At 39.4% G+C, this 27,157-nt stretch overlaps 1 protein-coding gene across 8 annotated transcripts in view; it reads left to right on the plus strand.

The window, feature by feature from the left end:
• The window catches only part of PDE1C (phosphodiesterase 1C), a 436,829-nt gene that overhangs the window by 370,201 nt on the left and 39,471 nt on the right, over nucleotides 1-27,157 (plus strand). For all 8 annotated transcript variants that reach the window (XM_074198958.1, XM_074198957.1, XM_074198959.1 and 5 more), the window contains exons 12-17: nucleotides 441-561; nucleotides 6,963-7,044; nucleotides 9,904-10,024; nucleotides 11,534-11,709; nucleotides 13,993-14,223; nucleotides 20,758-20,826. In XM_074198958.1, coding sequence (XP_074055059.1) covers nucleotides 441-561; nucleotides 6,963-7,044; nucleotides 9,904-10,024; nucleotides 11,534-11,709; nucleotides 13,993-14,223; nucleotides 20,758-20,826 — 800 coding nt within the window. The remainder of the gene's footprint in view (nucleotides 1-440; nucleotides 562-6,962; nucleotides 7,045-9,903; nucleotides 10,025-11,533; nucleotides 11,710-13,992; nucleotides 14,224-20,757; nucleotides 20,827-27,157) is intronic.

Raw genomic sequence — 27,157 nt, forward strand, 5'->3', positions numbered from 1 at the left:
CTTTGAAGGAGCTTTCTTGGATGTCCCGAAAGGCAGTTCTGCCCAGATAAAGATCTGAATTGGTCATTTTTAAAAATCAGATTATCAGGAAAAAGTTTTCTTTAAAAGAGGTTTAAATTCAGTGTTAAAAGAAACTTACTTGATTTCAAGAGTTTTCCCATTCCAAGAAGACAGAAGTACTATATATTAGAAGGCTTAAAGAACTATGGATTTCCCTTTGGAAAAACATAAACGATGTAAAATCAATTAGAAGGTTGATTTTTTCAGGGGTGTCCTGTATATTAGATCCACCGGGGATTATAGTTGGCATTCATTGGTTGAGGTAAAGTCATTTTCTTGATTTGGCCAAAGAAGATTGTGGGCATGGATGTATTTTTTTCAGTACTTAAAAATGATGTGGACAGCTTGTCATTAAGTGGTTGGTTCATTTGGATTTACAGAATTGACAAGCCGAAAGCCTTATCTTTGATGTTGCACACAGCTGACATCAGCCACCCTGCTAAAGCCTGGGATCTCCATCATCGCTGGACCATGTCCCTGCTGGAGGAATTCTTTAGACAGGTAACCCGGGACAATCCCAAGGTCATACTTCTGGATCTACTAGTGGGGCCCAACCAGCAAGACAAGATTACTCCCCTTTCTTTAACTTATTTTTTTTCTGATTGTGTTTATGATTGACCTGCTGAGGATATTCCTTATGCTTTAGAGCTGGGGAAAAGAATATTATTTCTTGGAAGAAGATAAACAATTTCACAGCCTCTTCTGTCTTAAAGTTCTTGAGCTTTGACCCATTTGATTCCTGGATTATTGAAATATTTAGAAAATATGTTTTTTTCTTTTCAAAAGCATTGTGACATGACTACCTTTAGTCCAAGTATCATCCTAGCAACAATTTTTGCTTTAATTTCCTAAAATTAAGATCATTACTTTATAATTGGAAATTGACCTCAGTCTAAGCATTACATTTTATAGATGGGCAAACTGAGGTCCAGAGAAGTTAGATGATTTACTCAAGGTAATAAGTATTTAAAAAAAAACAAGAAAAAACTATAAACCAGAGCACAGCATACACGCTAACACTTGTCTACCATCTACTACGAAGGATTCTAAACATAAGAATAATATGACATACAAAATTGACAATATGAATTTTGCAATTGTGGTTCAAACTCTTTATTTAGAGTCCAAAGGCCTGTTTGAGTCCTGGATCTGCCACATCCTCAGCATGTGCTATGTGTAATTGGATAAGTTATTCAAGATCTCTGGACATCAGTCATTTTGTCTGTTGAGTGTGGAGTGGTAACATCAGAGGAGCTTGGTCTTTAACTTATTATTCATGGAGAAGTCATTTCCCATCTCTTTATTTTCTCTAAAAGTGAGATTAGATGATCTATGAAGTCCGTTCTTGCTATGACACCTCTCTCACAGGGGTTATTTTAGGATCAAATGAAATATGGCAAAGATATCTCTTGTGTGGGAAGTTTGCTTTGCCATGCAAGGTACTCTGGTAAATACATTGGTGGGGTACCTTTCCACATCTGAATTGGTGTACCCACTATTGGGACTAAGGAAAAGCAGTATTTGGCACCCCCCCCAGAACATCTCAGCTATCTCTCATCTTAGTGGTCTGCAATCTGAAAATGCCCATTCCTAAAATGGATCTGGGATTTCCTTCCAGTCATGACATTCTTCCCATGCAGATCCCTCCCACTGATGTCACACACCTTTGCTTATTAAAATTTTGGGGGGGATGGAACTGAGAGTTAAGTGATTTGTCTAGGGTCCTGAGCCAGGATGGGTCCAAGGCAGGGTTCTGACACAGATATTCCTACTACAAGGGTGATTGGCTCTTTCTCTCCACTGTATGCCCCGAGGCTCCATGAGACAAGTACAATAAATGTCATATGTCCGAGGGGTATGCTATGGTGCCCTGGACTGGGGGAATCTCTTTTATTCTCTTATACTTTCAGTATGTAGAACAAACAAAAGATCAAACTCTATTTTAAAGCAGACATGATCTTATAGTTAAACTTTGCCCATTTCGTTGATATGGAAGTTGAGACTCATTGACCTTGATGTAGAGGCAGTGTAATCCAGTGTGGGAAGGACCCTGGGTTCCACTATTTACCTTGACCTTAATCAAATCCTTTCATTTCTCCTTAGGTTCCTCATTTGTTAAATGAATTCACTTCTAAAGATTCTTTTCCACTAAGTCTATGATCCTAGCTGGCAGGTACCATAGTTTTTCCAATGCCAAACCCAATCTTCTATTGGTGATGCCCCGATTTCCTTCAGTTTTAAAAGAGTTGCATCACTTCGAATTCTTGATTTTTTAAAATCAAATTTGATGCCAGCTGAAGGAGCTCACTCCATTTTAGTAATCACAATTTAGTACATTATTTTTTATTGGTAGCATTTTAAATGAGATTCTGCTTTCCATAATAAATGATCACAATTCCATAGGTATAAAATTCCTTCACATTCCAGCCATAGATTTAAAATTAGAAGGGAAAATAAAAGCCCAAACATGATTGAGGTCATTGAACCTTTTAAAAGTGATTTCTGAGTCATGGGTTAGGCATTGAAATTTGGGATACAGTTAGCTCCTATATACTAGCCTTTCCATGTTTGGGATTCTATCTCATAGCTTCCTATTTTTAATAATTCCATTTTCCAAGTTCCAAGCCATTGTTTCAAGGTGATTTTGGAATGAAATATCAACTTTCAAAAGACCATATTAGAAGGGTCAATTTAAGAATACCTCAAAAGACTAAGCTGCCTCAATTGATCAAATTTGGGTGCCTCCTCCCCATATGACAATGAGGACTGAGATAAAGAAATGCTAAACTTTGGAAGCACCCTGATAACTCTTGGAATCCTTCAGGAGAAGAATATTGCTGAACCCCCCCCCCCCAGTGAACAAAAGGGCAAAATAAAGGGAGGAGGCCCAGAGATGGCCTGGTTCCTCCCCCCATCCCCCCACCCCAGGACAACATTGGAGTTGAACTCCTCCCCAGCCTGCTCGGCTGTCCTATCTCTTCTCCAGCTCTAGGCAGGGCCCTTCCAGTGGTGATCCCAGAGCACCATAAAATCTGTGTTCCTATAGTACCCTCACATAACCTGCAGGTGACTTCCCTGTTGCTCCAGCCACAAACTATTTGTCACTGTAGGTGAGGCATCTCCGAACAGAGGGATGTTGAAAACATATCCTAGGTAGGCATCACATAGTAGTGAAGCAAATAAACGTCCCAAACTTTTTTGATACTGATCAAAATAAAATAGAGTGGGTCACCCTAAGGGTCAGGAAAGCTTGGGATCAAATCCTAATCTCTATCACTGTCTGAGTGACTTTGGGCAAATCATTTATGTTGTTGGATTGGACTATCTCGCCCTGCTCCCTTCCACTCAGTAAACTTCAGTGATTCCCTATTACTTCCTGAATCTGGTCTAAATCCTTTGATTTTCAAAGCCTCCCTCCATAAACCCCTTTCCAGTCTTCTTTTGCTGTGCCCCCCCATCCCACCATACTCTGGATCCAATGACCCCATCCTCCTTGATGTCCTTTGCCTAGAACAGTCCATTTCCTGTCTCCAGGCATTTCCACTGGCTGTCTCTTGTGAATAGAGCTATTTCCTTCTTTATTTCATACTCTTCCTGTCCTCCCAGACTTCTTCAAGGGCCAGGGAGAATCTAACCTTCTATGGGAAGCCTTCCCCACTCCCTCTGGTACCTCCTTCTAGTTGACTAGCCACCCTCTGTCTTGCATGTATCTTGCTTGTCCACTGATGCCATTAGGACATTTTGTCTACTCTCAAACTAGGAGCATCTTTTGTCTTTCTTTGGAGTGCTTTGGTCAGCTCGCTCGTTGTCAGTGCCCAGGCACCTCCTTAAGACCATAAGTCACAGGCATAGTGCCCGTTTGCCTAGGGTCGCCAAGTATGGGTCAGTGGTGGAAGTTGACTCTTGGTCTTCCCACCTGCCAGGGCAGCCCAGTATCCTTTAGTCCTCACTATCACATGATCAGCACAAAATAAAATAAACTATTTCTGTTTACAGGCAGAAAAAGATTGCAAGATTCTGTAGGTTAATGCCAACAATAAAAAGATCCCCATTAATTACCAAAAAAAAGGTTTGATTCAGGGTGTCCAGATCAGTTGTCCACACAGACCAGCTGATTTAACCTCCCTTGCAGTTCTAGTGTAGACATAATCCCAGAATGACTCATTTCACATAGGCACTGAAGGTCACATTTGATGGGCATTTAGGGGTCAATTCATCCAATGCCTTCATTTTTGCCCCAGAGAAGGAGAATGACTCATTTAAGAATGAGGCTACATCTCTAGTGCAGAATTTTGAGTCCATATCTGAGACTCTTTCTGCCACACCCCGGGGCCATCCAAGAGGCCAACAGCGATGGGGAAGGAAGCCTTGTGTGGCCCTGATACACAAATACAATATAAACAGCACATTGAAGGAAGCTCAGCCCCTGTTCCCATTCCTGCCTCCCTTAGATGAGCTCCCTTCCTTTTGTGCCCCTAGGCTTGCACTTCCAGATGGACCAAACCCTTTTCCTGCATTTGAGTGGAAGTGACGCAAAAATTGGAACTTTTACTTGGTAGCTCTTTATTCTCCCATGGAACAAGATGTAAAGTACATGCAGTTTGGGGAGGAGGCCCAAGTTTCTGGCTTTCATTATTAACCACTGACGTCAGGTACACTTGCTCAAGACAATCTCACTTGGAATGAGGCTGATCATAAGTAAGGACAAGGAGAATGAATGGGTGTGACAATGGAGCTGCGCTGCCACAAACAGCCCAATAGTGCCTAAAGTCCTAAACAGATACAAACAATCCCATGGCAGACTCTCTTCTAAATAAACTGTCCAAAGAAACTTAAACAGAATTCCATCGCTACTGGAAGTGTGGTCTTCTTCTTTTGTCCTCTTTTGTCCTTGTTTTATTTTTATCTTAATTATTTCTTTCAAGTTCCTTTTTTGTTGTTTTAATTCTAGCCAGTCTTCTTTTAGATTTTTACAGAATTTGGTATATACCAAGGATCCCTTGAGAGGGCCTTTATGAATGAGATCTAGTGAAGTGACCTGGATTCTGGTGGCTCTGGAACCATTTGCATACCCGCTAGCTCTAAATTACTTTACAAGGTCAGAGTCCACTGGTTCTTTTCCTCTCTCCTTCCTGCCCCATTCTCAGCCCCCAGCTGCCCCAGGGTCTTTTATTTTTCTGTTTGGAGATTACTGGGGCATACAGATATTGAATCTGTCAGGGCTCTTCCCTCATTGTCCCCAGAGTACTGGAATAGCTATTCCTTTGGGAGGACCCTGGGACTAATGTGTACTCCATCTCAACAAGGAACTCCCAGGTTGAGGGAAGTCCCTCTTCCCTCAAGCTATTTTGTTTTTCATTATTACTCATTCAACTGAAGTTGATGTTGCCCTGGCAGTGGCTCCCCACCTAGACTTCCCCACAAAATTCCCTGGATCTGTGTTGGGGCATTGACTAATTGATGCTGGGAAAATGGGAGGTGGGGGTAGCATAAGGATCTCCCCTGAATAGGGAGACAACTGACACATCCAGAGCAAGGATACCCACACACTCCTGAGCCTAGGGCAGCAAATGGGCAGGGAAAATTTCATGTGATGAACCTGAGGGAAGATTGTGAGGACTCAACTGACTCAGGGTAATGGTCCCTTGCTCATAGGACCATGCTGTTCTTTTAGTTTTTAATTTAATTTTTTTATTCTCATTTTGTACAAATGTTTTTTTTACATTAATAAAATATTCTTGTTTAAGAGTAAACAAAATACCCCTCCCCATGAATATAGACTTGCTTGAGTGATAAAGTAAAGGGGAGAGGAAAAAAATTAAAATAAAAAAATAGTAATAATTGTAAGTATGGCCAGGTGGTGCAAGGGACAAAGCACAGCCCTGGAGCCACGAGCACCCGAGCCCACATCCAGCCCCTAGACCCAGCAATCACCCAGCCGTGTGACCTGCAAACCATCCAATCCTCACTGCCCCGCAAAAACCAAAAAAGAAGAAAAAAAAGACCCAAAATAAAATAAAGTAGTAATAATAGTAGGGGTGGCTGTGTGGTGGACAGAGCATTGGCCCTTGAGCCAGGAGCACCTGGGTCCAAATCCGGCCCCAGACACCCAATGATCACCCCGCTATGTGGCCCCAGGCAGGCCATCCAGCCCCACTTGCCCTGCACCCTCCCCCAAATAATAATAACAAACAATGTGCTTCAGTCTTTGTTCCAAAACCATCAACTCCGTCATGGGTGGATCTCATTCTTTATGATAAGTTCATCACAAAAGTTACTTCCATATTTTTCCAACATTGCCACTGCTGATCGCAACTCCCTCCTTTCTTATTTCTCCACTACCATGTACTATATTTTCTCTCTCCTTTCACTCTGACTCTGCTGTAGGGTCTCTGAGTGGCACAGCACACAGATCCCTGGTCCTGGGGCCAAGAAGCCCTGAGCCCCCATACCACCCCTTTAGGCCCAGAATCCACCTGGCCCTATGGTCCTGGACAGGCCTTCCAATCCCAGCCCCTTGCAAGAAGTAAAAAAGAAAATGTGTTATATCTGACCACTCTCCCCCCATGGTCTATCCTCTCCTCCTTTTGAATTTTCCATAATGGAAGCTGTCCAAGGTTAGGCAGGTCACTGAAAAATTCTTAGCTAATCTATGGCTTACATTGGAGGCTCAGTCACTATAAGACAAGTGAAATGCTTGTGTTCCAATAACATCCCTGTCCCTGGATGACATGACTAAGCTATGAGGGGTCCTGGTCCCTATGCTCTTTTTATGTATATTAGCAGGAAATGGAAAACCCTATTAGATTATGTAACTGAAATAACAATGGCCAAAGCTACTGTCTTCCAGAGGGTCTTGACCAGGGTGGCCTCCTCCCAATCTCTATCTTTTCGTTCCCCAGGGTGACAGGGAAGCTGAGCTTGGCCTTCCGTTCTCACCTCTATGTGACCGCAAGTCGACCATGGTGGCTCAGTCTCAAGTAGGTGAGTAGCATCCATCCTGTCCCTTGAAATCCAGGCCCTCCCAGTACATGGAAGGGAACCCTTTCTCTTAAGGTCCATTTAAGGTGAAATGTGGACAAGGAAGGAGAATGTTGCTTCACCATGGCTAGACTGTTTCTGAGTTGATTCTGATTTAGAATCGAATTGTCCAATGTTGGGCTTAGAAGGGACCTTAAAGGCCTTCTAGGTTGGAAACTCCAACCTCAGACATTTGCTGTGTCATTCTAAGTGAGTCATCAGATTGCTTATGTGTCAAATGTGGGTAATGACAGTACTAGCCTCACACCTTTGTAATGAGGATGCTTTACAAATGTTACCTATTCCTTTTGTAAGGCAACTGAGGCCCAAAGCAGACCCAAAGTTGCAGGGAAACGACTTGTCAGAATCCTCTTGGATAAGTTAGCCAAACATCCAAGGCCAGGCCCAAGGACTGGCTCCTTGAAGGTAAGGACTTCCTGTGGTCATGTGGTCATGACCGCATCCACCTGGTTCCTGTGGCCCTTAAAAATGCCCCCCTTTGCCAAGGAGTTTTGACTTCTATAGGAGTATAAGAAATATTTATCAGCTGGCTGATTTTATAGATGAAGAAGCTAATGCAATTAAAGATGAAGGAATTTGCCTGTGGTCACATAGCTAGTGAGCATCTGAAATGGGATTCAAGCCCAGATCTTAGTCCAGTATGTTCTCCTCTGTATCATCCTGTCTTCAGCAGTAAAGGAAAGTATCAGTACCCTGAAATTTGTAGGTCATCACCCTAGGGAGAGGTTTGTTATTGGGAGTTCAGTCACTAGATAATGAAACCACTGTGATATCAGCACCTCCCATGTTAAGACTGACTGTAGGGATGAAGAAGAAGTAGGGAATCTCTATATAAATTTTTGCCACCTCCCCTAGAGGTCACTCAGCCTATTCTTTGAACCTCTGTGACTTTATGAGAAAAGCTGATCAAGAAGCAGATGATGATACTATGATGGGAAAGGTGGTATGAGATGGTGGTCATTTTGGCGGCCTTCTTTGGACAGATTCTGTGATATATGGGAGCTGAGCCTCTGATTGTGTAAGAAAGAGGGTAGCTGTGCTCACTTACCCACCATGTACTGTTTTAACACTAGAATTTTTCTGGTGATGTCTTATGTTTATGTCTCCAGTCAATAAAGGGAATGCTGTGGATAGAGTTTAATTAGTCCAGGCAATCTTAATTTGAGATCCATGAATTTTGTTACACACTTATGTAAGTGTAAGAACTGCATCTCACAATAATCTATTTCCTTTGTGTTTTAGGTATTTATTTTTGTATTATAAGAAATAGTTCCATGGTCGTTACCAAAAGGGTCCAAGAATAAAAAATAGCTAAGGACCACTGAACACAATTTTTAGCAAAACTTTTGATCATCTCTCTAATGTTTGTTTTGTCAGAACAGTAGGGAGTCATGGTTTCAATATCAATATAATAATATGGATTTCGGACTGCTTGTAAACTATTCAATGAAATATAGCATGATGCTCCAGTGGAGTTACTCGAGGGATCTGGGTGCTTTATCCTCTGCTGTTTAACATCTTTGTCTGGGCGTTGATGGCATTCTCATCAAGTTTGCAGATGATGTAAAGTTGGGTGGGAAGGCTAACAGATTGGATGACAGGCACTCGACAAGCTAAAAGAATTTGGAAAAAATATGATAAAACTCGATAGAATTAAATATAAAATGTAATCATTTTAATGTAACTTAATGATTTTAATGATGAAATGATTTTTGCACTTGGATGCCAAAAAAATCAATATCACTGTCTCCAATGAGTCAAAATTATTGATGACCCAAAGAACAATTAAGACATAATTGCGGGGGTGGCTAGGTGGCGTAGTGGAAAAAGCACCGGCCCTGGATTCAGGAGTACCTGGGTTCAAGTCTGGTCTCAGACAACTTAATAATGACCTAGCTGTGTGGCCTTGGGCAAGCAACTTAACCCCGTTTGCCTTGCAAAAACCTAAAAAAAAATTACTGAGAATAGTAAGCTACAACATATTAACAATGATGAATCATGTAAGAAATAATGTGAAATATGTCTAAGATTGGAAAATGCTGATGAAGTGGTATGAGGTAGTCATGCTTTACATGTTTATCCTTTACACATGAAAAGACATAGAAAAAGCTGCATTGGCTTTTGGCCAAGGATTTATTGGTAAAAACTCACCAGATGAGAAGGTATAGACATGGTCCATACTGTTGGAAGAAATAAGTCAGGGTCATGGCTCCAATGATGCATTAACTTCAAGATTAGAGGTGGGGGGAAATGACAATACCATTTACACAGCCATAGATGGCATCTTTTATTATAATTGTTGATGATGCAATGCTAGGTGGACTACTGAAGACAGTGAATTGTCATTCATAATCTCAAGGCTCTTGAAAGTAGACTACTCCCCAAGGCTGAAGATCATAAGACGGGGGAAGGAACTGGGGTATCGAGGTTGGAGAAGGGAAGCCTGCTGATGAAGAATCTGACCCCAAGACCTGTGGCTCTAGCAATCTCACCATGACACTTGTTGCACAATATTGCTTCCTGAACTATGATCACCCCCTCTACTTCTTGCTCTTAACCGAGCTTGTATTTGAAATGAATTTGATGATGTCTTCTGGGAAAATTATTCCCTGATCTCTTAATAGTGAAAATGATGCTGAGAGTAATAATAATAATAATAGCAATGAAAGTAAGATTGCTCGTTGGTGTTAGCTTTCTGAGGGTTCAGATTTCTGGTGTTCCAAAAAGGGAAGGTTTACAGTGTGCGTTACAAAGCCCCAAGGTAACCCTGAATCATCTGTGGACCCCTTGCTTTCTCTTCAGGTTTCATTGACTTTATTGTGGAGCCCACCTTCACTGTGCTGACCGACATGACTGAAAAGATTGTATCTCCACTTATTGATGAACCCTCCCAACCTGGTGGGACTGGGCACAGGCGCTCAAGGTTAGTGCTGGACCTCATGAGACTCTGGGTAGGGATGCTGACTTCTGAGAAAGGCTGGCATTCAGGGCAGCTAGGTGGCGCAGTGGATAGAGCACTGATCCTGGAGTTAAGAGGACCTGAGTTCAAATCTGGCCCCAGACACTTACTAATAGCCTAGCTGTGTGGCCTTGGGCAAGTCACTTAACCCGATTGCCTTAAATAATTTTTTTAAAAGGCTGGGGTTCAATTCCTACCATTGACAAGTCTCCACATTTTGTCTAGGGGTGTAGCAAGGCAGATTTGCAATTGTTATTTTTTTTCTTAAAATGGGCAAAGTGTAAAGATCAGGTTCCCTCTCTCATCCCAATATTGTAAGGGAATGGAAGAAGGTAAGAGCAGTAAAGTGACAGACCCTTCATCATGTTCTCCAAACACCACCAGCTCCTCTCATCCTGCTTCCATCTATTTGGGCTTTATCCTAGAGGAGAGAAAGGAGAAGAAGAGAGCTGCCTTCAGCTTAGGAGAGGAAAGTGGCAAAGGAATGCTGGGGGGGAAATCATACCCTCATCCTTTGCAGAAGCATGTGATCCAATTTGAAATTTTGGAAAGAGAAACCTGTTTCTGCCTACCACTGTTTTCTGTATATTTACTGCAAGTAATGACTTTATACCATAGTGTCACTCCATTAATCAGCCTCATCTGTCATTCAGTGGGTTTCATTATGTCAACATTTATATATCTGTAGATAACCCACATAATTAAATTTACTCTACCAAAAAGCTATTTCTAACATGTTTGTATCCATAATAATGAATTGCCATCTCTTTAACAGGTAGGCTATTTTTAGTTTAAAAAAAAAGATGGGGAAAGGAGGGAAGGTTGCATCAAAGATGGCCCCTCACCTCCATGCTATTTACACCTCCCTACCTTCTAACTCCAAAGATAATGAGATAAAAATTTCCCAGAACCATCATGAGGTTCAACTGTCAGGGTAAGGGAAAGCTCTCAGTTCTAGGAAACTGGAATGGAGATGGGAGAAGAGAAGGCATGAGTAGCTGATTAATGTCACTAGCTGGATGCTATGAATGGGAACTATTTGCCCCCATGCTGGTGGTGACATCACAGGACTAAGTGGAGAACTTTGGTGTAAGCATTGGTTCAGTTCATTCCAAATTAGGAAGTCTAACAACAGATACAGACTGAAGGAGATAAGGGAAATGGAAAGCTTCAAAAGTCCAAGTTGGAGAAGAGATATGGAATTGAGACTTTTGGGGGCAGGGGAGGGAGTGCAAGCTTGAAGATATGAAGACAATTTGTCATTTTCTAATTTTTCAGAATATGCATTCAATTTTTCCAATTTTGTTTTGGAAAACCAAGTGATTCCATTCTAAGACATTGTGTACACCCACACCAGTACATAAGCTATGCTTCCCTAAGGGGATAACCTTTGAATAGTGAATTCTTCTGGACTGGCTTAGCTTCAGACATTTATAATATTAATGTGCTGTTCTTGTGTTATCTTCTCCATAGCTTGAATAGCATCAGCCCATCAGATGCAAAGCGATCAAGCGTCCGGAGCACTGGTTCTGAAGGAAGTGCCTCGATCAACAATTCCGTCCTCACTGTGGACTATAAAAGTTTTAAAGCCACTTGGACTGAGGTGGTGCACATTAACCGGGAGAGATGGAGAGCCAAAATTCCAAAAGGTAACATCTCACTGGGGAGAATCCAAGTACAATGCTCCCCAAAGCAACCTCAACCAGATCTCACTCTTCTAAAAATGTTTTACTGATACTTTTGGTTTTATGTCACCTATATTTTCCAACATATCTCCTCTTTCCTCCCAGAGAGTCATTCTTTATAAATGACGAAAAAAAGCAAATCTAACCAATATAGTTAACAAGCATGATATTGCATGCAATGTTCAACAGTATAGTCCTCCACCTATTAAAGGAAAACTGGGAGGGGTGTCCCCCCTTCCACTTACCAAGGCTCGACTCTTCTGCATCTCTCCTCCAATTTGGTCCTTTAATGTTTTTTTTTTCCCTCCATTTTCATTCCTTAACCTAGTATCTCTTCTTTGGAGCCAAACTTGATCATTATATTTTCATGGCATTTGGTTCTGCTTGCTGGATTGTTACTGTTATTTAATTAGTTACCATCAACTGTCTACTATTTTCCTGATTCTGCTTACTTCACTTTGCATCCATTTCACATAGGTCTTCTAGGCTTCTTTGTACTCATCACAAACATCATTTCTTATAGCAGTGATATTCCATTGCATTCATGTACCACAGTTTGATTAGGCCTCCTATCAGCAAGGTTTACTCTTTCTCTTTGCTTATTTTTACTGATGTGATAAACTTGTCCTATAGGAGTAGGCATAACTGGTATACATCAACTCCAGGACTGAGAATGTATTAGTCTTGGCATCTTTTATTTTGTAACTTTTAAGACGCCTACATTGAGTTCATAAATAGAATCAAGGAAACAATCCTGACTTCCCGGAAGATTAGGAATTGATTGAATGATCTGATTCAGAGAATGGCTGTTATTTTCATGCCAGCTTGATGGGAGGTCTCTAGTGGAGTGTCTTAGGGATCAGTGCTCTTAAGTATTTCTATTAATATCAATGATAGAGATAATAACATGCGGATGGCCCAAAGCTAGGAGGAATGGCTGGATGAGAGAGTCAAGAGTCCAACAGAGTGTTTGGAAGGCACTGGCTATGATGAGCATTCTTATGGGGGCCTAGATTCTCCACTAACTTAGCTGTAAGATTTTTCTTACTTGCTTAGCAGGATTATAGAAATGATAGGGATAGGATCTGACATGTGGTGTCATTAATATAGAGCTTAGTGATTCTGAAATTCATAGATATTGAGATTTCTTGGAGCATTGAGGGATAAGTGGTGAAATGATTTGCCCAGGGTCTCATAGGCAGGTCTCCATCTCAGGTCTTCTTAGCATTAAGACCGTTTCTTTATCCATTGTACCAACGTGTTATGGAATTCTGAGGCTGTGAAATTAGTTTGAATGACAGTGAAACTGAAGCAGATTTTTTTCAGTTGTGGACATTCTCTCTGATTTTGACAGTGGTCTGATAGCCACTGACATAGTCCAGGGTAACACAGCTAAGCATTGGAGGTGGAATATGAACTGCTAGTCTTCTGGCATCAGACCCACCACACCATGAGAAAGGGAAGAGCCCCCGGAAGCAGCCTGCCTCATTAAGGAGCTTCAGTAGAGGCTAGAGAGTTAACAGTTTAGTGCATTATTGAGGGTATTTCAAGAGGAGGCCCCCTTCAGGGGTTTGCTCTTGGTGGACGAAGACATTCCTTCTGTCTCTAAGACTGACTAGAGCAAAGGAGGCCCAAGCCAGCTTTAGATCTGGAAGAGTCCTCAAAACTAGCAAGTTCAATGCTCTCATTTTAAAGATGTGCAAACTGAAGGGTAGAGGAGAGAAATGACTTCACCAAGGGCACAGAGATCACAGGATTATAGATTTAGTCTAGATGGGAGTTTGGGACCTTCAAATCTAATTGTCTCATTCATTAGCATCGGAACTGAAACAGAGAGGACTTCAATGATGTTCTACAAAAGTAGTGTCTGAAACCAGACTTCCAATCCAATCTCCTATCCATTCTTCTTGATGCTAGCTCCCACAGCAATTTGAGCTGGGCTTCAACCTCGAATCCTTTAACTTAAACAGACCATTCTTTTCATTATAGTACACTATAGTATTCTGTGATCCAAAACCTGGAATAATCTGAATAAAATGAGTCCAGATTCTTTAACATTCACTTGGGTGCTTTTTCATGTTCAAATTTTTAATGACCTTCCCTGATTATTGATAATGTGAATTAATAGGAGTCTCTGTATAGTAATGACACCACATGCCAGACCGGGTAACTGGCAGGGCTATTACTGATGGTAGCTTTTGTTTACTTTCTCCATTATGTGCCTCTTGCAATCGACTGGTGGAACAGAAGAGAAAGCCAAGCGGGAAGCTGAGGAGAAAGCCAAGCAGGAGGCAGAGGAGAAGAAGAAGGAAATGGAAGCCAAAATTCAGGCTGAAGAAGATGCACTGGGAAAGCCTGAGAAGAAAAAGTCTGGAGAAGGGAAGAGCCAAGTGAATGGAGGGCGAGCTAACAAAAGTGAAAACCCTCATGGGAAACATTCTTCCAAAGCAGACAAATCTGGAGACAATAAACATACAGGTAAGAACAAAACTTCATTTGGCATTGTTGATTTCCTCCAGATTCCAAAACCCCCTTTCTCAATGGCAAATCATTGAAATTATCGTACTTTGGGGGAGAGAAAGGGATTCATTGGGAAGACTAGGTGGTGTTAATAAAATAGATATTAATAATTTCTTTAAAGAAATTGATATGCTTAGTAAAAATTAATCCAAGTTGACTATCTTTATTTAGGAACATGGATATTTAGTTCTAGGGACAATATTGGGGCATTTTTTCCATAGTTCACCAACAATTTTTCATCTATAGGAAGTTTGTCTTTTTTTCACTATGAAATTATATGTCTAAGTATGCATTTCTACTAGATTATAGACCCCATGGAAACAGGCACCATGCTTTTCATAAGAATCTGCTGTGTCCAAGTTCTAGGTGCTTTGGATATAAAGAGACCCTTTTAAACCAAGTCCCTGTACTCCATGGAATGCCAGTCTTTGGGGAGCTACAAGGCATACTCTAAAAATTTTGAACTGTACAGCTCCTCAGAAGTCTTCTTGTCCAAACCCATGATTTTAGAGGAGAGGACCCAAGCCAATAAAGATCACATCTTAGCTTCTTCCTTTTCTAAGTCTCTTCACTCGATTAGTTCCATCTTTCTACATTTATTTGTGCATGGGGTCTCTCCCATTAGACTGGCAGCTTCTTGAGAGCAAGAACTGTCTTTGGCTTTGCTTTGTATTCCTAGCACTTAGCATTGCATGGACATGTAGGAAGCATATAATAAAAGCTGGTTGCCTGCTGTCACCCACAAGCCTGTGCATCATAATTTGCTTAGGAGAGCAAGCAGGAACAACTGGAAGGATTGGTAGAATCTTTTGTGGGAAGTGATGCTTGAACATGGCCTTGAAGGAAGCCAAGGATATGAAGGGGCAGAGTTGAGGTGGGAAGGCATTCCTGGAGGAGGGGACAGTTTATGCAAAGGCCCAGAGATGGTAGAGGGGTGCTGAGATTGCAGCATAACCGGGAGACTAGTTTGACTGAAAAGTAAAATGGGCAAAGGGGAGTAATAGGACACAAATGCAGCAAGAAGCTTAGTCATAGTCCAAGGAGGTAAACTTAGGCTTGCTGGCCAGGTTTTTATTTTTTTTCATGTTCCTCTAAGTCGTTTTCATCTTGGAGACATGAAGGATGAATAATACGTCATCGAACCACCACCGACATTTTAAGTCTATACTGCACATTGCCACTGGCCCCCACGAATAGCAGGACCATGGAAAGTAAAGGAATGTGGCCAAGTATAGTTATGTTTCAGGGGGAAAACAATTATCTAGTCAGTGAGAGCTGCTAAAAGTGCAGTAGAAGGCTGGGGTGGGTGGAGCTGGGGTGGGGGCGCTTTCCCTTTCATAGGACCTTTGAGAGCACAGGCTGGAATACCATTTATTGGATATATTGGAGTGATGGTTCACTTTCAAGTGTGGGGTGGGGGTGACCAATCAAGTCTATTCTAACTCTGAAATGCTGGGCTTTTAATTCATTTTCTCCTTGCCCTCTGCTACTATTTCAATATGTTTACTAGTGTCTTAGGTATTTAGATATTTACAAATGAGTGAATGAATGAAATGAGAAGTTTTCTTTCCTAGGAAATATCTTTTCTTTGGTTGGGAGAAAAGCAAGGTGTGGCTCTCATGGACTACCTATCCCAATACAAAATGGCCCTCACATTATCAGTCTATAAACAAAAACAAAACTTCTAGGAAAATATGGGTTTTTTTTTAAATCATTCATAAGGCAGAAAAGCTTATTGTGAATGTTTTGTATGTCCAGAGGCAAGTATAGGATCATTGTCCATCAAAAAGATGCTATGTTGAGCAGACTTTGTTGAAACTAAAACAATTCTTCTAAGCAAATGAAGAGAAACTTCTTTCCAAGTGCTTGGCCATAGGCAAACTATATATGGAGGCCCTCCAGTCCAACCCTGTCAGGGTTAACAGGTGAGGAAGCAGTAGACTTGTTCTGCATGACCACATTCCATAGCAATTCTAGCTTGGCCCCACTGCTGATGTACCACTAGCTGGTTGGGTGTTGATGGCCATGCTTGGTGTTCTGACTTGTGTTGGTGTCACTGGGGGCTCTTTGCTCTAATCACCTTGAAATTGAGTGTCCAACTATTTTGAGAATTTTCAGTCTGAGAAAGTAGCAGTAATGTCAGGTGAGTAGTCCCCTACAAAAACTAACCTGGGCTTTGGGGGAATTTCATGATCATTTTTCACTTTGATTTTCTAAAAATAGATTTTGATTCTAAAACATTGGGAAGAACAACTATTTACCTACCCCTTCTATCTACCCCCCAGAAACCCAAGTTGGTAGGGAGAGTTTGTATGGTGGTTATTCTGTTTTTAGGTGAGAGGTATTCTGAGTTTGTATTACAGAGGGAGATGCAGTTGAGATTGACCCTGGGCAAGTCATTTATTATTGAGTCTCTGTTTCTTCCTCTGTGTTAAACTATTGGCCGCAGAGGTCTTTCCATTTTAAAATCCACGATCCTCTTTGTTCTTTTACTAGTGCCAACCATGCCTTAGGTTTTATTACATCAAAAACTTGAGGAAATGATATTTTTAAAAACTTACTTGAAAATTTAAAAAAAATTAGTTCTGAATTCTCTCCTGAGGAAGCAGGAAATAACAGTACCCATTATACATATTAAATCTCAAGTCCTTTGTGTTGGTTGTGGACATGAGAGATATTTCTGTTGTCACACAGAGGTAATCAAAGGTCAGTGGGTTTCTTTGGAATAGCTTAATTCAAAGAGAAGCAGCTTAAAAATGCAAGCTGACTTTGGTATTGGAATATTGGTACTAAAAGGTCCAGATCTGTTGCTTATTAGCTGTGTGATCTCCCAGGTCATCTAAATCTTAAAATCTATGACCTTGGAGTGAACTTTCCCAAACTCCTACCCTTTCATCCTGCTGCTCCAATTTCAACTTGAGATTTAAATCTGACAACTTGAATTAAGTCCAAACAATTCCCATCCAGTTCTCTTGGCTCTTTCCTGGAGTTCTTGTGTATGGACCTACTGTCATCAGGGAGAAGGCCCTGGTGGGAGATTGGGTGGGTTGGGGGTCTTGGGTAGGTGCCAGTTAGCATGGATCCTTTCCTCTCCTTTCTCCTTTGTGTAGTTAAGGACAGGGCAGAGAGAGGAGTGCTCCTGGGCCTGTCTCTTAGAGTGGGGAAGTGAAAGAAATATTAAATGTAAAATGAGAGGACCCAGGCTTAAGTCTTACCTTGGCCACCTTCCCATATACCATCTTTGCTAAGTAAGTTAATTCCTTTCTCTGGGCCATTTGTTGCAAAGCATGAGACTGTGAACATTGTCCTAACAGGCAAAGGTCTTACCCATCTTTTATAGATGATTGCCACAGATCATCATTTTCCTAAGAAAGAATTGATGCCTTGAATGAGAAGTGGGGAAAAGAAATCAATATTGAAATATAGCCAATATAGCCTTTGTTGGCTTGGGACCATCAGTCCTGGTGGTGTAATTAAAATGATTTATAACTACATGAAAAGACTATTTCAGATCTTTACATTTACTCAATTACAGTTCACATAGTTATTACTCCACCTATACCCCTAAGGAAAATGACTTAATGTACTTTATCGAAGAAGGTCATAATGGGAAGAAAACCAAATTTGGAGGATCATGCTGTAAATCCTTTTTACCTTGGTCTAGGGACTGTTGGGTTTTCAGGTTTCCCCACTTAGAAAAGGAGACTGTTGGAGTAGAGGGCAACTCAAAATCTGCAATCTCATGGACATCCAGTCAATATTTTTTTGTTTGTTTTATTAAAGATTTTATTTATTTTGAGTTTTACAATTTTCCCCCAGTCTTACTTCCTTCCCCCACCCCTTCCACAGAAAGCAATTTGTCAGTCTTTACTTTGTTTCCATGTTGTACATTGATCCAAATTGAGTGTGATGAGAGAGAAATCATATCCTTAAGGAAGAGAAGAGAAGTCTAAGAGGTAACAAGATCAGACAATAAGATAACTGCTTTTTTCCTAAATTAAAGGGAATAGTCCTTGAACTTTGTTCAAACTCCATGGTTCTTTCTCTGGATGCAGATGGTATTCTCCATCACAGAGAGCCCAAAATTGTCCCTGACTGTTGCACTGATGGAATGAGCAAGTCCATCAAGGTTGGACATCCAGTCAATCCCTCACAGGAATAATACAATTCCTAGAATACAGCTTAAAGGTAAAAAATGTGAATATCAATACATTAAACCTATGGGAAATAGGGGGTGAGGTCCATGCCACACAAAAACTGTAATCGTTCTCTAGAAATTACAGAAATATACTTTTTGCATAGAATTCTTTATGAGACCACATTCTGATAATGTATATTTTTCTTAGCCCAGGAACCCATAAAAATGTAATATACAAAATTGGTAATATACAAAACATTTTTCTCATTAGTAATTTCCTAGAATTTTCTGAACTTTTGTGTTAGCATCTCAATCAAAAATTATTTCAGACAATATTCAGAACACATGAAACCTATAACAATATCTAAATATTAGGTAGCTGAAAAATTCTTAACAGAAAACATTTTTTAACCTGAATCTTTCCTTCCCTTGTGTCAAATGGTGATATGAAGGTGTTGTGCTATATAAGGTGGATCCTTGACATCAAATTCATTGCAAACAGTGGCTGTAGACATTCTAGCACCAAGTTTATTTAATTTTATCAGTAAGCCAATCACTGACTTTGCACACACTTGGACAAGTTGAGTCCAAGGGTGGTTTGGGGGCGCACAGGAAGCCTATTACAATTGGAAAGTAAAAAAGACCAGTGAAGTTTCCAGTAGAACACCAGCTGCTCCACACACACTTGGAGGAGTTGTCTCATTTTTTTCTCTTCTATGCATAGCCATCAGTGTAAAAGTGAAAATGAGGTTACTAAAGAAATCATGAAAATTGAACCCATGAATATTGAGGACTGACTATCTCAAGAAGTCCTATGTCATTCTTCCAGTGAATTCACTTTAGCCTTTCTGGGTTGAATTTCAAAGCTCATCTTTGGGGGTACCACACTAGAAGTTTAGTTTACCACCAGCTGCTGGGATGGATTCAGAATCCCATTGTGACTGAAGGGAGCTAGCCAATGACACAGTGTCAGAGAGCCTCCTGGTAGCTCTTCTTCTCGAGGATGACCCTTTAAAGTCTGGGAAAGAACTCTTACTCTTTGACCTTATTGATTCTCTGGATAAATGCTGTCTTTGCATTCTGACTGTTTAGCATCAAATCCTGGTCTTACTACTTAAGAACTAAGAGACCTTGAGAAGTCACCAAACCTTGCTGCCCTTCCTTTGTTAAAAAAAAAAAAAGAGGCCAGATTTGATGACCTCAAAGGTCTCTCCCAACTCTAGATCAATGAGCCTATGATCAATGGAAAATTACTCATCTTCAAATATAGAGACTGAAGGAACTACATTTATCTGAAATAATAAGATAAAACTGTGATTATGTTAAAAAAAAAAAAAGGAAATATTTTCATGGTCCTAATCAATGAATTTTATCCATTACATCTTGGCATATTCACTCAAATTTTAACTAGTAACAGAGTGAGCAAAGTTATTTATTCTCAGACAAACCATTTACTTGCCATGATTGAAGTGATATTCCAGTATTTCAATAGATCTCTGTTCATACCGGGGGAGGGGGGGGTTCAGTTTCCACTTATGTGCAGCAAGAGGCATGCTGGTAAATGCTCTCCAAAAGAACACAGATAGCATGACACACTTTATATTTAATCTGCATTATTAACATTTTCTTCATTTTTTCTTAAGAAAGAAGTGAAGGGAAATTTCTTTTTAAGTCTAAACAATTACCAAAACAATAAATGAAGCTCTGGTCTGTATTGTTTGCCAATCTTCAAGATGTAAATGCTCAGACTGAAAAATTTAACTTCCAGTTGACAGAAACCAGTTGGAACTGGCTCCAGCCTACACTTGTTTGTGTGATGATCCACCCAGACCCTCATAATCTCTATTTTTGTCTTTCCACAAATTTCTCTCAGAGCACATACTAACAGGCTGAGTTCTTCATCAGTTTTTCCTAACTTTCTCTTGCCTAGAACACATCTTCCCTGCTCCCTCTCAACAATCTCTTAACCATTTCCCCCATCCCTTTCCAACTCTGCCTCCTCTTCAAATGATGTTTTAGAATATAAACTAGAAAATAGGGAATGTCTTGCTTGTTTTATACTTCAGTACTTAGCACAGTGATAGGTGCATAGTAAGTGTTTAAGAAAAAATATTTCGCTTACTCATTTCAAAAATATAAGACTTAATGGGTTGCCCATTGGCTCTCTCCCACATACTTTCCTTGCCCTTTCTTTTCCATCCTTCCACTTTGTTGATGACATGCCCTGTGCAATTCCTCATTTGTGATATGTTACCACCTGTTTTCTTTCCCACCATGATCTTGATAGGTCCAGTGTAATTTCTAATTCCTTCCTTAGCAGCCAATTTGCTTAATGCTGATTCTCTCATTTTCAGGTGATGAGAAAAACAAGACAGACAAGAAGGATCAGTCCAATGTTGGCAATGAGTCCAAGAAAACAGACGGTAAGGATCCAATTTCTATCTTCCTTTCTCATCAAAGAGGCTCGATGTAGTAGAATTAGAGCAAGATTGGGAATATATTTTTATAGTCAGCCTTGGGAAAAGTTAGTCTTTGCTACAATTGATAAAGCTGTTGACTTTTAAAGAAATGAATTGATGAATTATAGCTCCTTGATTGTCACCTCTCCTCCTTAAAAGTGTGAATTCATTCCCTTTTTTTTGCCACCATGTAAGTGAATATTAGGATCAAAATTAAGATTGGGGGTGATTAGTACCATTGATTGATAAGCAGTAATAAATACTATATCTACTATACTAGAATATACTGTACCACATTATGTATATAGTCTATACATACCTTTATCTGTGTATAAACACACATACACACATTCCACAGTGGGTAGTTAGGATACATGCTCAGTGACCCCCATTTTTACTATAAAACTCATCCACTAAGTACCATCATGGATGAATCATTGGGAGCCACAAGGAGCTAAAAATATAAACTACTGACTAAGTCTAATAATCTGTACACTACACAAGAAAGTACCATCTCTTCCTGAATCAATATTATATCATCCCCTGTAAGTTTTTCATGGGAAATTGGTTTTCATCTACATAAGTCAAATCACTGCCCTAAAGTCTTGAATTATAAAATGAATTGATAATCCAACATTAGTTGTTTAGGTCTAATATATATGGGATTAAGGTTAGAACTCTAATTCTTCCTACTATCTCACTGAATAAATATATTTCAGATTTTATTAATATCTGATATTTGTACAAGACAAAGGGATAAAAGATTAGGGTTTCTAGTGACTGCCTTATGTTTAATTTAATTTAATTTAATTCAATATTTTTATAGTGCATATGCTTCAAGAGCTATTAACTGAATTATTCCTTTAATGCCCATTGTTAGGACAAAACCTAATTAGTAGTATAGTTATTAAGGGAGAAGAAATTTGAATCTGAGAAGCTTATTGTGTTGAGATCAGCCACTTTTAGCACCAATTCATGATGATGGCATGAATGTTTTCCTTCCTTAGTTTTTCACCTAGGGCCATTTTGAAATCCATTTCAACAGCTTTGTTAGAAAATACTTCTGTGACACCCATATTCCTCTCTGCACTGCTTGTTGATGGGAATGGAACTGCTTTTCAAATGTGCATGCTTTCCTTGAATTTTTATCACTAAGAATCAAGGTCAACAAAAGTCAAACTTCTAAGCAATCTTTGCTCTCCATTCTTGAGGTCTATGTAAATGGACTTTCTATATAGTGATGATGGTATCAAAGAAACAGAGGTTATGAGGTCTGCAATCTTATTGACCAAAGTATACTTTAACAAGAATCTTCCCTTCCACATTTTCAAAAAAGTAGTCATCCAGCCTTTCACTGAAGATCTCCATTGTCCTTTTTGGAAAATTGTTTGAATTCTTTCCTTAGAAAAAAATTAAAATTCATCTTTTTGTATCTATCTATACATTGCTCCTATTTCTACCATCAGGGGCCAAAGGAAATAAATCTTTTCCTAATGTTCTTAAAAATGCATGAAGGCAGAAATCATATGCCACCTAAGGCATTCTTCTTCATATTTAATTGTTTAATCTGATATAGCATAATTTCAACTCTTTATCATTTTAGATTTCCAATAGGTACCAAAAAGTGCTATATTTAAATAGAACGTTCTGGTTGTATGCTTCTCTGAAATTCTTGGTCTGACCTTTAGACAATGAAATCATTCAAACAATATATTGCCAGTTTGATAGGACATATGAGTATGTGGTCCATTAATAGAACTTTTCAGAACCCAAGGTCATTTGCAGGCTAAGATGAAGCCTAACAGTGGGTCTTTAGCAATGAAGACCTAGATATGATCAAAATCTTGAGATGGCATATTGACCTAGAAAAGATAAGTGACTTACTCATAATTTATTATTTCAAATTAAAATAAATAATTTTGTCTGTGCTGAGACATAAAAAATAAACATTTTATGTTGTAGTAAAATACTTCTCTGAGAATCCTCAATTTCCAGTTTTCCCATTCCTATCTAAAAAGTAATATCTGTGAATAATTCCATTTTATATACCACTTAGCCCCATTAAACACATTTAGTCCTGGAATTATTTGCATCAAAACATTATTTTAGTAAAAAAAAAAAAAGAATGGCCTCTAAATACTTAAGTGCTACAGATGCAAATAGAACCCATATTTTATGGAAAGATTCAATATTTATCTGAGTTAATTTGTCATCTTTGGTTCATTGGCTTCTCTAGTCAATTTTATGGCATTTAATGAGAAAGGCACTAAATCTCTCTCAATTTACCTGAAGAGATCTGAGCCTTCCTTCTTCTTGATACTAGGAATGGTCCATCCATTCTCCTGGATTCCATCTCAGCATCGTTCATCTCATTGGGCCCTAGTAAGCCAGGGCAAAGCTGACAAGTTCTGTTTGAACTTGAGAGGAGAACATCCATATATCTTTGTCTCTTAGGATTTATTAAGAAATTTGGGGGTGGCTATGTGGTGCAGTGGATAGAGCCTTGGAGTCAGGAGTACCTGGGTTCAAATCTGACCTCAGACACTTAATAATTACCTAGCCGTGTGGCCTTAGGCAAGCCACTTAACCCCATTGCCTTGAAAAATCTAAAAAAAAGGAAAGAAATTTCAAGACAGCATAGCCTCTTCCAGCCTCAGTTTCCTCATCTGTAAAAATTAAGGAGTTGGTTTTGATGATTTCCAAGACTCCTCCCAGGTCAGATATGGATGGGGTCATATGTGGCCTTTGGGACAAGTTTGATGTTTATACTTTATCTATCATGACCCATAGTGATCCCAACCCCCTTTATCTATCCCTGGTTGGGAGTCTCTCTAAAGCTAACCATTGGATGAAATAAATCATTGAGACAATTTTTATACCAGCAAAGTACATTTAGAAAATTATATTGATGACTTAGAGAGACTATCTCCTTAAGAAACCCAAAATGACATTTTAGATACCTGGATTACTTCATTGACTGTATATTATATAATATATATTAATATTAATATATACATGAAATCATTAATTTTTTCAATTGTTGCAAATTGCTTAGAAAGATCCAGTCTAAAAATAACTCAAATCTTTAATAAGCAAGGAATTCATTTGAATTTTTAATTTTTATTTATTTAATTTATTTTTTAAATTCTTATCCCTTTCTCAGCTCTGTCAATAGTGAGAAGCAAAAAGGGCACCTGGGATCAGTTTTTAGTTCATTTTTCCTGAGGAAAAGGTTGTATACACTCCTTAATCCACCTATTTCATCATCACCTTTCTGAGAGAGCCAGAACCTTGCTTGTAGGACTTCTGACCTCTCTTTGGGAATGAAGAAATTCTCTTTTATTTTTCCTCTCACCTAACTAATTTGAAGTAGACAAATCACAGTAATGGATAGAGGAGAAGAGACTTGTTAACTGGTATACAATTGGTGTTTAATAAACAAAATTAGTGCATTAATTAATTGGTTCCCGATTCATTTCACTGATTTCTTAGGTTTTTAATAAGGTCCCAGGAAAGAGAAAATAGGAGATTGAGGGTCATTTTTTAGGAACTATAAGGAAACCACTGGGATTGGATCCTAGAATGTGGGGTGAGGAGTTAAATGTAAAAGTATAAAAAGACCAGAAATGTCGAAAGAAAGCAGGCTATGAAGAGTTTTTACATACCAAACCATGGAATTTTCATTTCATCCTAGAAGTAATGAGAACCCTCTGAAGTTTAATGAGTAAGGAGGATCCTGGTCATAAATCAGCTTTAGGAAACTTAGGTATATAACCTGAAAAATCCAGAAAAGCAAGAGGGAGTAAGCTTGCTGGAAATATTAATGCCAGACTGAGAAATTCACCTTTTATCCTAAAGTCAATAGTGAGCCATGGAAGATCCTTGAGGAGAGGAGACAGACCAGTGCTTTAGGATCACATAGAGAAGACTATGGTGTAGTAGGATAGAGAACCAGGGAAGTATTGGAATTATAGCTTTCATGTTCCACTATTTTGTGGTGAGTTACCCAAGAGAGGAGGACTTAGCGTCTTAATGGGTTCTATTTTCTTGACTGGCAGGGTACAGTTAGAAGTCTTAGTTTAGTACCTTCTTTGCTGTCTACCTTGGATAGAACTTTAGTCTTCATTTTTCATGCTGTAAAGTTTCATTTCTTGGAACCTTTTGTTATCCAGTTACTTTTTACACGTTCTTGCATATGGCTAGGTTCAGGTTCACCATTATTGATAACTAAAGTTTGACTCAGGGTTTTGTTTTGTTTCTAAATGGTTCCCTCAATCATGGGGGAACCCAAGTTGTTCATTTTGAGAGAATAAGAGTCTTGTCAGAAACCTGTTATTTTTGTACTCCTGGCTTAGAACTTGGCACCCGTCTCCTCATCGTCAACAGCCTTATCCTCTAGAAAAGCCTATCAAACCAACCTCTTCTCTAATTCATGTCTCTGGATCAAGTTTCTCTCTTTAAAAATCCTCCATGCAGTTGCTGTCTTTTCATTCCCAACATAATACAGGTTGAGTGGGTCACTGCTCTCCTCAAAAAGCTCCAGTGGCTCTCTGCTTGGCTCTGGGTTCGAAGATGAACCCTTCTCTTTGGAATTTCAGGACCTTCCTGATCTGTTGGAACCAGCCTCTCCAGGCTTCTTCTATGCTAGCTCACGTCAGACACTCTCGTCCTGTATATTGGACCTGTGTCCAGGGAGCAGCCTTTCACTGCCCAAAGGCTTGCCTCCAATGTTCAGTGTCCTCATCATTTCCCATTAGAATCCTCAGCATCCTTTTCAGGTTGTCTCAAGGGAAAGCAGCCACATTGGTCGTTTCTTTGAATTGCTCTAGTATGTTTTCTCTCTCCATATAAATGTAAATAGAACACAACTTCTTTGCATCCTTAGTACCTCTCTTAGTGTGACATATTGTAGGTATTTTGTAAAGACCTTGAATGAATGAATATCTTCTAAAATATCTTTGGTTTTTAGAGTTTTGGAATAAAATATTTTGGTACCACTTTTTTTCTGGTTCCCCAAACTATGATGTCTTGTCTTTGGAGTGTCAGGGTTGACTCCAGTAGTTCTACTTTAAAACTGAGTTTTTCTGGAATTATTTTTGAGGATTTGTTGCCCATACCTTTCTCTGAGTCACAAATCCAAAAAAACTTGTTCTATCCGATGTTGTACAAGTCCTCTCTGGACCTTCAGGGGCAACACCTTGAAAGAGCCAAGGTGAAGTCAGCTATTAAGGTTAGGTCCATTTGGCTGCCTCCATAAGAATCATAGGCTCAGAAAACTAATCTGGAGCTCATGGAGTCCTTGAGACTCATGTAGGCCACATAAATAATCGACTTGACCTCATCTAGTGGCTGTGGTGGATAGAGTACTGGGCTAGAATCTAATCCTGCCAGAGATTCTTACTAATTGTGTGATCCTGGGTAAGTCACACAACCTTTCTCAGCTCGGTTTCCTCATATGTACAATGGAGACAATAAGAGTACTCATTTCACAGGGTTGTTGTGAGAATCAAGTGAAATAATGTATGCAAAGCATACTATAGTATGTGCCTGTTCACATAGTATTTCATAGATGAGGAAACTGAGACCTCTGGGGGTTAAATGACTCTTCAACTACCACACAGGTAGTCATGACAGTGTTGAGATTCAAATTCGGGTCCCAATTCTCTAATGTTTTGACTGACACATCATTCTTCATTACAAAGGAAATCATAGTGGTTTTAGGAAGAACATTAATAAGCTAGAATGAATACAGGTGAGAGACCTGTGAGATCTTGGAGTTACCTCCCTAGGTCTCAGTTTCCTCTTTCATGGAATGAATAGACTTTGTGAGGTCCTATCTAATTTTAGAGCTAGTATCCCATTGAGACCTTGGAAATGATCATGTAAAATGATGTCTGTGTAGATAGACAGAGTTAGATATATATAGATTTACACAGAGAGAAAGATAGATATAGTTGGAAATCTATATAGATATAGAGATAGTGTTAGGTATGGATATAGAGACCGATATAGGTAGATATTGATAATTATAGATGTAGAGATAGAAATATGTATGTATCTAGATAGATATCTCTAGCTATGGATATAGATACATCTAAATAGATAGATGGAGATAGAAGATAGATATATTCATATATCTATATAGAGATAGATGACAGATAGATATAGATCTAGCTATAGCTATAGATATATTGACAGATCTATATCTAGCCATAGATATTTTGAAAGAGATATAGATATCTATATGTCTATATAAATATATATAGAGAGATATTAGATAAAATATATAAATATC

The sequence above is a fragment of the Macrotis lagotis genome, chromosome 8 (genome assembly GCF_037893015.1).
Source record: "Macrotis lagotis isolate mMagLag1 chromosome 8, bilby.v1.9.chrom.fasta, whole genome shotgun sequence".
NCBI lineage: Eukaryota > Metazoa > Chordata > Mammalia > Peramelemorphia > Peramelidae > Macrotis > Macrotis lagotis.